This window comes from Camarhynchus parvulus, chromosome 3, assembly GCF_901933205.1.
Source record: "Camarhynchus parvulus chromosome 3, STF_HiC, whole genome shotgun sequence".
Taxonomy (NCBI): domain Eukaryota; kingdom Metazoa; phylum Chordata; class Aves; order Passeriformes; family Thraupidae; genus Camarhynchus; species Camarhynchus parvulus.
The window spans coordinates 62,199,781-62,214,403 of NC_044573.1; the positions used below are offsets into that span (position 1 = coordinate 62,199,781).

At 39.3% G+C, this 14,623-nt stretch overlaps 1 protein-coding gene across 3 annotated transcripts in view; it reads right to left on the minus strand.

Annotated features, from left to right (window-relative positions):
* PKIB (cAMP-dependent protein kinase inhibitor beta) overlaps window positions 1-14,623 on the minus strand; it is a 54,854-nt gene that overhangs the window by 4,915 nt on the left and 35,316 nt on the right. For all 3 annotated transcript variants that reach the window (XM_030945705.1, XM_030945703.1, XM_030945704.1), the window contains one exon: window positions 256-430. In XM_030945705.1, the coding sequence (XP_030801565.1) occupies window positions 256-403 (148 nt within the window). In that variant the 5' untranslated portion in view covers window positions 404-430. The remainder of the gene's footprint in view (window positions 1-255; window positions 431-14,623) is intronic.

The following is a 14,623-nucleotide window of genomic DNA, read 5'->3' on the forward strand; positions in this document are numbered from 1 at the left end:
TAAGGGAACTGAAATTCAGTTCCCAGCACTGAGCTGTTTCCCTAAGCTGCTAACACTGGATCTGTGGATGGATATGGGCTAATATTAACTTGTCTCATCAGGAGGCACAAGTGATAACTGCTTTGGAAGGTTGAATTTAAATGATTAAAGGAATAGTAGTATTGGTATCAAAACTGCACGGTTGTGGAAGTCTTAAAAAAAAGAAGCAAAGGATGACTGCATATAAACGTCCTTTTCTGAATGCCCAGCCATTACCTTCTGAAACAGAGAGCTCAGCCAGTTTGTGTGGCAGGTCTGAAGTCCCAGCACCAGCAGGAGAGCCCAGGATATCTGGTAAGGCATTTCGGCGGCCTGACCGTCCTGATGAGGCAAAATCTGTGACCACAGGCTCTACATCAGTCATTGCTGACTCCTTTCCTCATAGCAGCATCTGCATATGGAACAAACAAAAGAAGAAAACAGCTGTAGCCTGATGGATGCTAATCACCTGCTCAATGGTCCAATAGATACAGGCTTTGCCCAATGGTTCTTTTGTTATTAAAAAGGATCTATTTCAATACTAAGTGTGTAAGCTTTATTTCTTCCCCTGAAGAGGATAGAAGAGTGTCTGCGCATGTCCTTACCGTGCATCAGACTACCACAATGAACAACTCTGCACTGACAAGAAACCTGTGAATAGGGTCAGCAACAGCCCTTTCTGCCAGCCATCCCTACATCCTTTTACTACGACCTATTCCCTTTTTTTAAGTGGTTTTGCCATACAACCACTTGGAAGAAACTAAAACTGTTGTCATACAGTCTGTGTGAAGTAAAGCATGTTTTCCTTATTATGAATCTTGTTCAGATTCTTATTTAGAATCTTGTTAGAACAAACTCATTTCACAAAGAAACAAACTACATAAAATGACCTTTCAAAGCACAAACTGAAACTCTTTGTATAATTTCTTTATCCTTCACATATCAAACCACTTGTTTTCCTCTGCTGCTTGTCAGCCTGGTTTAACCTTCACTTGAGCATGTGACTTCTACCTAATAAATAACTGAATCCTGGAAATAATGGAACCAACCGTATTCTGCTCCTGCAATCCCTGTCTCAAAGCCCATTGAACTGAGTGTGAAAACAGTGGACTATAATGGGCTTTCGATCAGGCTCAGAGATGTTTGCATGGTCACAATCAACAGATGAAGCGTGAACACCTAGAGCAGAAGGATACTTGGCTGCAAGTGGCGCATGGAGTGTGAAATCTGCCCTTAGCAGTCCCAAAAGGCTGTAATACAATCATTTACACAATAATGTGATAATTAACAGACCAATTTGTAATAATTAGTTATCCATTACTCAATTCAAAACAATAGCTACTTGCTCTATATGAATGGAGTTCTGTTTGCAATGTGGGAGCAGGAATGTTGTCTCTGTGTAAATATGGTCAACATTTTGTGTGGGAAGGGATACAGATGGTACTGGAGACCAATCTGACTGAAGCCTGTCAGCTTTTGGTTGACAACTGGCTGTATTTAGACTAAGAACTGGATATGGAAAGTGTCAATCACATTAGTGTTGTTCATATAAGAAGTAGAGCATCACAGTCCCCCTTTTAAAATTCTGCTAAGCTTGGAAAATATTATTGCTTTCATTTCATGGATAGAAAAAGTTATACAAATAGATATCATATGTTATTTGCTCTGACATGCAGGAAGGAGAGGCAGAACTTTGATTACTGATGCTAACCTGCCATTTCTACCACAAGTATTTTCTTTTCTCCATCAAAGTGTCTTTCAGCTGTGTCAAGCCAAAACCAAGAAGAAATATTCTTAGTTTTCTTTGTATCTCTAAGTACCTTGTAATAGAATAAATGAATCCTTCTTGACAAGAAACAAAGGCACGACTAGGACTGCTAAGTCTGAAAGGTGACCTGAACATGCAAATAAACTGCTTGCTTTAACCAAGGGCAGTAAGTGAAAGGTCTCACCTGGAAATTTAGCAGAAGGTTCCTGTTCTGCAGGAAAACAGGTCAAATCCAAATGAAACTTTTCCATCAGTGGCAAAATGTAAAAACTATACATGGGCATTCAAGAATGAGGTTTTTCAGAAAATAAGTAAAAATCATGGAGTCATCAAGGTTGGAAGAGACTTTTAAGATGATCCAGTCCAATGGTCAAACATGCCTTGACATTCTCAGTTAGATTTAGCGTTATACTATCAAAGTGTGAGATCACCACTTGGCACAAAATATGAAAAGAAGGAGAACAAATCCATGATTACATACACAGTATCATAGCTTTTTGGGGGTGTTAATATTTATTAAACTCTAGGTGTCCTAAATCCTTGTCCTCATATGCTCACCACAGAAAGTAAAGAGACTGTAAATTACACTTCAGAACAGAAAATGTTTGGGGTCTTCTTTTGTTTAGTAAAGTTGTCAAAATTACTCTCAATGCCAAAATACCAGCATGCTTGCATTTCCTGCCCATTTCATTTCATAATGAATTTCATTTCATTAATATGGTGGAGCCAGAAGTACTGTTGTGAGTAGGCTGCTGTTCAGTAAGATCTACAGAATGACATTAACATCAAAACACACTTTCTCAAGCCTGCCTTGGGACTTTTCATCTCTCCACTTTTCACTCTTGCATGGATGTTTTGGCCCCTAAATTGTTACTTTTTAAATTGAGAAAATCTGGTCTACAATTCATGCCATATGAAGCTCCTCTCTTCTGCAGTACAGTTTGCAGTACAGTTTGCACTTCTACACCTGTTTCAAAGCCCTCCCTTTCCTCTCCAGCACATCTCTTTCTCCTCTGATGTAATCTCCCTTCACTGCATAATACTAGACAAGCCAGGAAGATGATGAAGGACGCAGTCTGACATGCCTCTACGTAAGTGAATTTTGATTTATGCACTTGATTAAAAAAGTATGCAAATCTAGACAAATCTACAATATCTGTCAGACAAAAATCAGCTGCTCATTATCCATCTATCGGTGGACATAATTAAAATTTAGTTATCTAGAAATACATCCTTTATACACATAACATTTACCATTAAGGGTTTTTACCTTTTTTTTTCTATCTACACTGCACTAGCACAGCATGTTCTCTAAGTACATTTGAAAGATGAGGGACTACTCCTAGAGGTTTAGAATTGACATTACAAAACGTAAGTCCATTTATAGGTCCATATAACCAAAAACTTAAACTCAACTCCCAACATATGACAGACATTATTCAAAGTAGCTTGCAGCTGTACTTGAGAGAAATGCCATTTTGTTCATTAATGTTCTAAGGGATTTCTTCAATTTAATTTCTGAGGCTCTCTTTTATCAGTATTTTCTAAGGCCTACATCCAAGTAAGGATATAGAATTTCTCTGCTCTTCATCTGTTTCTACCTTTACATTTTTTAACACATTCATTGGAAAATATCTACCTTTCTGGCATCTCCTTGCATCTGTTAAGCACAGTATTATTCATGCTCTTCACACAGTAAACAATAATTACAGTGTGCACAGCATCTATTTTTCTCAAATCCACTCCTCCTCCTCCTGCTGCCAACATCTTCTTCTGCTTCACTGAACCCATTCTGCTCCAGCCTTATCCAAGACAATGTTGCCATGTTGCCAATGCCTGTGCGCAGTTGCTTCTCTGAGTTTCCAAATTACTGTCATCATTTTGCTCCTGGGTGACTGCTCACCAGACTAATGGAGCACAGTTCCAAAAGAACAGTGCCAGATTTCCAAATCACAAAGTTCTGTACTACCCCAGTTCCCTTTTTGCCATAGCAAAAGCCCAGTCCACCCAAAAGTACAAGGCAACTGGGCAGGGATGGAGGCTGTCTGCAGAGGGTCAATAGTAGGAAGGCAGGTGTACATCCCAGAAGGGCTCATCTACCAGTTAAGAGACTGAAGGCTATGGCTGGCATCCCAGCTAGCACACCATCACCAGGACTAACTTTGCAGCTCATTATTGGGCCAAGACAGTGTTAAGGAGGTTTTGGGAGTATTAGATTAATCCTCTCATATATGCCTCTGAAATGCCTGCAGGAACACCCAGAATGCACAACAGACGACTCAGGTGTGCACGGGGGAAGGAAATGCTCTGCTTGTGAAAACTGACTACAGCCAAAAGCAAAACTCAATTAATGATCTATCAGATATTCAGGTAAATGTCCCCAGACAAAACAATGGCAAGTAAACTACCAGTGGCATTTTCTCTAAAAGACAGCTAGTTTGTTAATCTTTGAGTCTTCTTTTGCTGACAGCATAGCCATCCCTTTGGGGGGAAATGATTCAGAATCTGGTGAGAATTTCTTTAAATAAATGACAGGAAAAGAACAAATAATTCTCCTGAAACAATTTCTGTTGAGAATCAAGGGAAATAATGCTTCAAGGTGCTCAGTTGTAGCAGGTGCCACAGACCACATTTAATGTCAGTGTTCCTCACTCTTATCTGTTAGAAAATAGATAAATCACCACCTTAAGTATTTGTGAAACCTAATTTTGCTTCTGATCTTTCTACTGTCTAACACAGACAAAACACCAGATTTGTTCTGCTTGGAAGGACAAACTATTCCTCAATAAATATCAAAAGGTTCCCAGCATTGGCACTGTGGCAACTCCACTCCATGCAGGAGACTGAAAGACCAAACACATCACTCCTTGCTATTCAGGCACTTTTGTCAAAAACTTATGAATAGTCTCTGCCTGTGCTATCAGAGAAAGCTACATTTCCCAAACACTGTTTGTTGTGAATGCCCTTTAGCAGAAAAAAAACTGGAAAGCATGAAATCCTCTCACAAAACAGATGAAAAATTCAATAGCCAAGTAGTACTTTCAGAACCAGACTGACTGATTCTGTCTTGTGGGTCTCTCACTGTGAGATGCATTTCAGCATCTTAATATATTCAGAAAAAAAACTTTAGTCCTTTAAGTGGTGTTTAGTTTGTCTTTATTTACTTGTAATGAGTGTTCTCTGTGTACCTCTACCCCAGAAGCCTGTAGGTTCAAAACTTTCTAAGCAAGGAGAACAGAAAACATATTGAATGAAGTGCTTCCCACTGTGCAACTGAGATGAAAACCACGTCTTCTTGCTATGCAGTTGCCACGCTTTCACATCCACTTGTGCTGCAGCTGCATCCTCACGTCTTTGTCTCCTCTTACCAAAGGTCTCAAAATAGGAACATTCTCAATATACATGCTCACGTAACCATTATGCTTTATCCTGAGGCATTTCTGGACCACAGAAAAGGAAAAAAAGACACATAGGAACATCCATGCTTTTAAGGAAGACAGCCTAGAGAATATGATGATGACTAACAGTAACCTGAGCACTCACATAAATTTTGTGAGAAAAATTTCTCTTATGTGTTTTTTCAAATCAGGAACATTTGTTACACACTGGCAACCCCACTGCTGGGAAGCACACAGAAAGATAAGCAAGTGTTCTTTACCAATACATCTTTACCATATGTATATCCAAACACAGGTCTCGATTTTATTTAGGGCTTAGGACAAGAAATCACACATTTCTGGGTATGCAGAAGGAATATAGCTAACTATATGAATGTTAGAAGTGATCCACTAAGGAAAAAGAAGTATTTTGTTACTTTTCAGGTTTTTTAATGTATCACTAAACTAGAAACAAAAGTACTTTTTATTATTTCATGTAAAAAGATGATTTGGATTTTACAAACAGAGTTGGCCTTTCTAAGAAAAATGTTCTCAGAATTTTTTTTTGTTTCCCTATGCAGGGAAACTGCTTATATCCCATCTCAGTAAATCTACAGTGAAGATGCATGTCCTTCTACATTTTAGTCTGTCTGTTACAGCCCATATAGGAGGTGGTATTTTTGGGATGATATTTGAAAGTTTGGTATATTGTATAACAGGTTTTCCCTCTTGCTTTTTTGCAGTGTACATGGCTATGGCTGTACAGACATTTTACACAAAGGTCTTGTGTTTTACTTCTGCTCTGGGTACATGACCTGCTCTACACTCTTGCACCAGCAGCAACATCCTTATCAATAATGAGCAAAAATGGCTTCAATACATGATCTTAATACCAAAATGGCCAGACTGAGATACCATGATTACACCATTCCTCCAATTTCCTGCTCTCAGAAGCATCAAATGAATACCCAAGATCTTGATCCTTTTGCTCAGAAGTCCATAATTTTAGGGCACAGAATCTGAAAAACTTAGCCAAAGCTGTAGGACTCTTTTTTCCTCAGAATGGAACTTTGAAACTTTTAGTTGAATTTTCTGATCACTTCCATAAAGCCAATATTATATTTATGGGAAAGACAAGTGGGGAAAAAAAGCAACATAAGATTGATCCTGCTGCCTTTAAGCTTCTGGAGAATGTGCAGATACCAGTGGTGCAGTTCAACCTCTACAAACATATATAGAGGAGAAAGCTTGACTGTGATCTCCTCTGACCCCTGAGTATGCACAGTGCTCTGATGCACAGAACACATTACAGAACTAACTGCACTTCTAAATAATGGCACAATTTTCTCTTTGTGAAAGAAAATAAGGGGGAGAGGAGAAGGGGTCATGATACTGACAACTGAATCAGAAGTTATCTGCAGTGAGTGATAAATGAAGTGACATTAGCTGAAGTCAGTCGATACCAGGCAACCAAGCATGTCACTTTCCAAATGCCTGTGAGTGACCAGGAGCAATGACAGACATAAATGTTAGTCAACTTCATGGGAAACACAGTTCAATCCTAACTCATCGGCCACGCTGGGAAGAAATCAAACACATCCCCTACTATGGAAGAAGAAATGAAGCTCAGTGGTAACAAATCAACTGACCAACCTAATTCTTCCTCTTATATTTTGTCCATTCATCCCCACAGAGTTTTCAATTCCTGTTGCAAATGCACACACCAGTTTCTGAGTTCAGCCACACAATTCCAACCTGCTAAATCCTTTCTTAGAATTTGCATCAGGCCTGAAATTCAAGAGAATTTTGCCCACTTTGAGGAATATATATGAGGAGAAATTTCAGAATTAGAAATAACTTTTACAGCTAATCTTGCCTTGCAGAGTCCCTGCAACTACAACATTGCAGTTCAATTTTATTTATGATCTTTTGCACTTTCAAAGGCACACAAGGAAATGAGTATCCCCCAGCCTCTCCAATTTCCTTTCTCCTCAGCCATTTGACTGGGAATTCCTTAGGGAAGCATCAAATAAATTTTTCCCTCTGCTTTGATATCTGCTGCCTGTGCATCCCACAAACACTTCTGTAACACAGACAAGTTTTCTACATAAACCAACATATGTACGTCAGTCTGTATTCTTCGTTAGAAGCTGCGAGGGATTTGGTTCTTTACTTGCCAGCTCTGTGGAAGAAAACTATTCTGACAAAACCACTGGGAAAACTGAGGGAAGCAAAGAGCTTGAGGCATACTGGAGTCTGCTTACACAATGCACTCCAGTAAAGGAATCAGCACAGTGAAATGTAAAATGCTTTTGTGAGAAGATGAATTTAGCAGATATATGGAAATGGAACAATCCCATGCACGTAACCAACATGGCTGTGTACCCAAAGTCTCACACTGGGGAAGGCCCAAATCTCCTTGAGATCTTACTGACATAAATGAGGGATGTTTCCATCTGGCTCAGAGTGAATCCGAGTGTACCTGTACATACAGTATGCTCCCAGGAAGGGAAGTCCTTGTGGAAGTGCTTACAGAAGAGGAGTTGTGGAGCGAGAGGAATTTCCTGGTAGCAACACGTGGACACAAAGGGTTGAAAGCTGGGAGCACAAGACTGACAGTAAAAACCATGGGGAGCTGTAACTGTGCTTCTGTGTAGAGAAGAGAGATTACCTGAGGGTCTGAATGAGACAAATTACATGGGAAGCTAAAGGGACATGGAAAGAAAGGAGAGCTCTGGAACCTTACTGAGGAAGAAGAGCAAAATCAGTAGTGAGGAGTTTCTTTGGAAGGCAAGCAAGATGGGAAGAAGAGGCTTGTTCAGTTCTGAGGAACACCGCAGGAGAACAGCTCTGGTGCAGGATGAGCAGAGAGATGGACACAATGGAGATCCTACTTAGCAACAAACAAGCTTGATGATAGTATAACAGGTTTGTTTAGTTTTTTAATTAAAAAAAACGTTTACTACACAAGGATCTTTTTTTCTCAGGGCTTTTTTTGAGGGGGGATAACATGACGTGCTACAACACCTTGGCCACCAAATATGTGGTATTTGTGATAACCTTCACAGACTGATATTGTTTGGAGCCCTCAAAAGAACAAGCAGCTCCAATAAAAGCTTCTGCACAGACTTGCATTTTCTTTGCCCTGCAGGCAGCACCATTCCTAGGAGAAAAGTTCCTGTTATTTCATATTAAGACCTCCAGAGCGTCCCTAGAAGGAAGAAGTGGGTTTGGTGAAAAGTTTACCTTTCCATTATTAAATTGGTGAGGGACAGAAGCTTGTGCTTCTTTCCACTTCTTTCCAGCAGCTGGATGGTAACAGTCTGGCAGCAAGCAGGAATTGCAGTGTGAATAGCTGCAGGCACCTTGCTAAGCTCCTAAGCCTTCAAAGAATGGGACTGAGATCATTTCCACTAAAAAGCAAGGAGAAGCTCTTAGAAGTACTTTATTGATTTAGCTATGCAAATAAAAGCTGACATTTTATTTTGTCACAGCCAGGTAACATTCTATAATTATATCTAAAGCCAGGTTAATTTTATTTAATTTGTATGATTACTCCTTCTTCACAACTACAAGCTGTATTTTTTTAGCCTGGATCAGACCAGGAGACCATCCCATCCTCTTAACTGACTTCTTTCCTGTTTATCTCAGTTTCACTTGACTAATGTGGAAATACTTGGGCTTAGACAGTTTTGCAGTCACACCCCCAGCATTTCTTCACCTGAGTATAGGAGAAGATACTCTCTGTCTTATAATGATATAGTTTATGTCTGATGAACACTTTGGAAAAGCTAAAGCCCAAACAAATCCATGCCCCATTCTTTTCCCTGAGTAAAACCTTCCTATTTAAGTTTTTAATTTCTGCATTCTGATTTCATAGTGCAAGCACACACAAGGCAGAGTCATGGTTTCCAGAACAAGAATTACTCATAGCTGTCTGTTCTAATAAAAAACCCCAAAAATCAAAACCAAAAAAAAAACCCACAGCAAAAATCCCAACACAAACCAAACCAACAAAAATGAAGTGAAACTTAGTATTTAAATTGCTACTTACGCATAGAGGACTGGAAACAGCATTTGAAACAAAGTAAGCTTAAATCTATTCTTTATTGAGTTGTAAAAGTACTAACATACTAATAAAGGCTAATTTAATTTTCTTTACCATGGAAAGCTGCAAGAAAGCCTCCTTGTCTTTGTCATGAGTGAGTCTGTAAATCTAACACTCCAAGTTTTTTATTGTTCTGCCTGCTTCCTTAAGCACCATCCTGACAGGTAAACCAGTTGACAACTTCAGCTATTTCTGTAGTGCTTATTGTTGATGGAAGCATCTCTACCACCCTTTTCAGCAAGTATCAGTCTGAGAGCAAGTCAGATATCTTGGAAACATGACCCCAACACTTCTCTCAAACACGGTTCTTGGAGTCTCAGTGCTCTTTGCTTTTGCCATGAAGCTCTGCATATCTATTTCCCCCCATAATTATTCATCTATTTCTCACTTCGGTTGGGTCTCATGCTCCACAAATGATCTGGGCTTCCTGAATTATTCTTCTGGCTCATCCAAGAATACTCCTGGAAATCCAGTCCAAAATACCTCATTTGGCATTCTTCATTGAATAGGATGGGGGGAAGAAAATAATATTTGCTCAATTCAGTAAATGTTTAAATAGTTAATAAAATATTTTTTTATTAACTCAGTTCAAGGACAGTAAAAGTTCTTTGATTTTGCTTATATAAGTAAACTACTGCAGGATAATTCTATAAAGCTATCTCTGCTGGTCTACCCAAAGGTTTTTCCAATTACATTTTTCTAACTAATAAAAGATAACTTATTTCCCTAAAAATCTTGTCTTGACCATACTCCTTAGACCACCACAGGTGCTGGAAAATTCTGCAAAATCATTCTGGTTCAATTTGCCCTCAGGGGAAGATGAACCAACAGAGAAGAGAACACTGTGTTTTTCAGATTTAATCTGGTGACTGTTAAAGTGAGCCCAGGCAGGAAACAGCCATTTGGCAAGTGAAGTCTAATACAAGGGAAATGGAGCTAACCTCCAACTGCAAGTCAACCTAGTGTCCTGAAACAGCCTTTAATGAGTTCCTTAAGTAAGTTTCCTACTGCTCTCCTTGACACGTCAATGACTTTAACACTCACAAAGATGAAAAATCAATAGGACATATGGATACATTTTGAGAAGTTATATGACTTTGCTGCACTGTCTTCAACAATTGTATTTAAAATGAGGACCCTCAGTTTCTTGCTCGGTATGTTCCATTTATACTATATTTATGCTTTAGCTTTTTTTTTTTTTTTGCTTCAGAAACAGTATTTCTTCAATATTCAATGAATAATCCTTCATTTTCATTTCATTCTCCAGCATACATCATGCTTACTCTAATACAATTTCAGTGAGGTCACAGTTTACCTGTTCAATCTTCGCAGTGGCCCTATTTACTGATTTTGATGAAATTACAGCTAGGAAAATTTGCCCCCTCTCATGGTGACTCACCAAGGAAATAGACTGAGATTTGAGAAATCCGTCTTCTTTTAGGCTTATAATTTAAGTTAGATAATGACCTTGATTCACAAGACTTTCTCAATTATATTTACAATAGACTTTAAATTGTGAGTAAAAAAATAAATTCAATCAATTACAATTCACTGAGACATATCCTGATAGCACAGATTTACAAGTTGACCCTGCAGTTCCCCACATACTTCATCTAATTGCAAGGCTTGTGTTGCTTCCACTGAAATTTGATAATACAGCCAGGACACAGTACTAGGAATGAGCACTTTGACATTAAAGAGCAGATCACTGAGTCAGATTTGTCCCACTCAGATTTGGTGATTAGAGTTATCTCCAAGGGATAGGACACCTGATGATACCGTCTCTGGTTACCTGTGCACCAGAAAATCTGTGACTGCACCATGGTCAGAGACCACAGGGTATTTACACCCACAGGCTTAAAGGTTCAGAATAACAAAATCCTCAGAGATTTAATCCTCTGCCAGAAGGTTCAGACTGGGGGAAAAGCTTTTCCCACAGAATAAGGAATATAGGGGCATAAGTATTTGAGAGCATCTTGTTCTTAAATTTTCTGGAAATAAGCCAGCTAAGCACTGATCCACTGAGTATCACCAATGAAAAAAATAAATCAAAAATCCACAATTCCACAATCTCTTGAGGAGTAATGAAGGAAACAAATAGGCTATATGATTATCTATAATACACATTAAGAATTTTTTTCCTTAGAACTTATTTTGGAATAATTTTGCATTTCAGGTGAAGGGTTTATCTGCAGTGCTATACTTGCTTCCCCCTTCCTACTTTTAGATGACTTTGTTTCCTCTGCATCTCTGCTGAAAGGATACCATCGATCACAGCAATTTATAAACCTCCCTGACTTTCATGCTGTTTCAGTGTCTCTTTTTCTTAGGAGAATAGGTCTAATAGGTAAAATTCATAGTAGCTACAAGCCCAAACAAGTCAGTAAAACACACATGGGATTAATTTGGTTTAATTTCTTTAGCCTTTCAATATACTTCTATTTTATGAACATATGAATCATCTCTATTACCCTCTAATGACCTTAGCCTGGGACATTAAACCAGCCTTCCTATCTTAGGGCTTCACAGTTATAGACCCTTTTTCATAAAAAAGAAGACATATTTCAATCAGAATTCTACTAAAATGCAAAGGAAATTATTTTATGGTCTCAGCAAGCTTACTTGGCAATTAAGAAAAATTACTGTCTCTCAAAAAATCTAAGCCATAAAAGCAAATCCCTACCTCCAATTATTATAGCCTATCTGTTTTTCAAGAACCAAACAGACCTTTCCAGGGCATGTATGAGGCTGGCAGGTAGGTCTTTTCCACACACAGTTGAATTAATGTATTTTAAATTAATTCAATTAGAATTATCTCTAATTAAGGCAGATGGCTTTCAAAGAACCCTTTCCATTTTGATAAATGATCTTTCAGTAAACATGCCCAGCTACTGAAACACCTGGATTAAGTGCTTTAAAAAGGGACCAAAAAAAGGTGTATGTAAATCTCAATTGATAAGGAGGCTGTGAAAATCACCAGTACATACAGGATGATTTAAAAGATGACAGTAGAAGGTTAAAGTGTGCTTTTTATAAATTATTTGAATGAAATATTCAGACTTTCAGGACTGAAAGGGGACCTAGAATAAAAACTTCTAACAGGGCCTGTTGTGATAGGACAAGCAATAATGGTTTTAAACTGAAAGAGATTGATTTAGATTAGACACGACGAAGAAGTTTTTTTTACAGGAGGTGGTACAACACTGGCACAGGTTTCACAGAGAGATGGTGGATGCCCCATCACTCAAAACTTTCAAGTTGGATGAGGTTGGATGAGGCTCTGAACAACCTGATCTTGTCACTGGTGTCCCTGCCATTGGCAGGGGGGTTGGACTAAATGACCCCTGAAGATCCCTCCCAACGCAAACCATTCTATGTGAATGATTCTAAGTATGGCTGGACACTTAAGCTATTTTAGCTGGGACACCATGATCCACAGAACTTTTTTTAAACTTTCTTAATCTGCATGGGCCATTGACCCATAGGTTCTCATGGGCTTAAGGAAAGTGAAGGAATGAAAACCAAAATATAAACAAGCAATTCGAGTCTTGTTCCTATCTGCCATACAAACAACATGAAGTGGAAGTTCCACATACTGAATCCTTTAGATTTAAAAGTTTAACAATCAGCTTGCTTTCTTCTCCTCTTTTTATTTTTAATTTAACATTCAGTCTGCTATATTCTGAGTGAGAGGTGGGTAATTTTGACATGTTAGAGCAATGCCATTCTTCCACAAGAGAAGCAGAAGCAATAAGCAAGGCCCGTCTAAGCAAACATTGCTTCCCTTTGGAGCAGAATTGGATAGAATTTTCATCTTGAAAGCTCAGAGAAAAAGGTGAATCTGCACTTCCACTGTGTAGGGATGGTACCATGTAATTCCTGAATCAATTTTAATAAAACTTTTTCACCAGGTCCAGGAAAGACACAGACCTCTGACTGCTCCTGAAGAGTTGCTTGCCAATATTCAGGGACTGGCACAGGGTGGGAGGACAATGATCTTGAGTTGCTATGGATATGGCCACTATAATCACCAGGTTCTTTGACCACTCTGAAATTTTCACTTTGTGGTTTCATCCCTGTTAGCCCACAAACATAACTTCACTGGGTTTTCTTGCTCTGGAAAGAGCCTCAGTGATACAGTACATTTCCTAGAAGGTTAGAAGGCAAGGAAATGCCAGACATTGCTTGGCTTTATCAGAGGAGGTTTATTCCTTTGTGCTCTCATCCAGCACTGTGACAAAACCAGTCAAACCCTGACAGCCACAGAGGTCATGCAGGCAATGGGACATCCTTCACCTCAACTCCTCCTCTTACCCTGAAAAAGACAGCACCAGCCCTCTCCTCTTCCTACCCTCCCATGGCAGCAAATGCCTTCTCTCCTCTTTCTCTGTCCTACAGCAGCAAATCCACATGCTCATAGACATGCTCTCTCCATGCAGGAAGAGCCAGTGTCCCCCTCCAACCCCCACCCAGCCTCTCCCACCCTGCCCCACAGAAGGATCACAGCAAAATTCTCCACTATCCCTGCAGAGGCTCTTCCCCAGGCAGCACCACAGGTGAATCTCCCCACAGAAAGACACAAGAATGAGCAACACAACCTGCAGAGGGGGAATCACACGTGCCATTTGGAGTTACTCACACCTGCCATTTCAATCCCTCACTGAAGACACTCTGCTGCAGGGGGATGAGGAGCCCAAAAGGACCTATTTCCCTTTGTATAAAGATTACTGCTCAGCACTGACATTCTGTAGCCTTCAGATTTTATGTTTAACTGGAAATAACAGCCCCCTGGCAAGCTTCTCTTGAGGTTTTGCAGCCTCCATGACATTTGGTCAGAGCATGTACCTACCTGTGTAATGTGTGAATTCAGAGCATGTACCTACCTGTGTAATGTGTGAATTCAGGAACTGCAGAATGCTTAGAAACAATTTTTTCCCATCTGCTAAGCTAATGACCTCTTCTAAAATGCCTACGAGCTGTGAACATTTCCTTTTCTAGTTTTGTCAGCATAATCATATTACAGCCTGACACTTGACAATGTAAATTAATCTGTCTTTGATTTTTTTTTGTTTTCCATGCAGATTTCTCAGAAGTCTTTTTTTTTTCTATTTTATCGTATTAAGCACAGAGAGAAAAGGCAAAAAACAGATAGGCATTATCACTGAGTGAATCTTTCTGCAAGCTGATACATCTGTTTCTAGATAGATTGAAACCAACACCAAGACCATTTTAGAGAACATAGTCTGCAGAGATGTGTCTTTCCCAGAAACACACAGATCTAAGTGCATTCCTTAATGGAAATTCCACAGGAGGGTTTCTTAGGGCTTTTTTGTGGAAGTATGGGTTGAACAC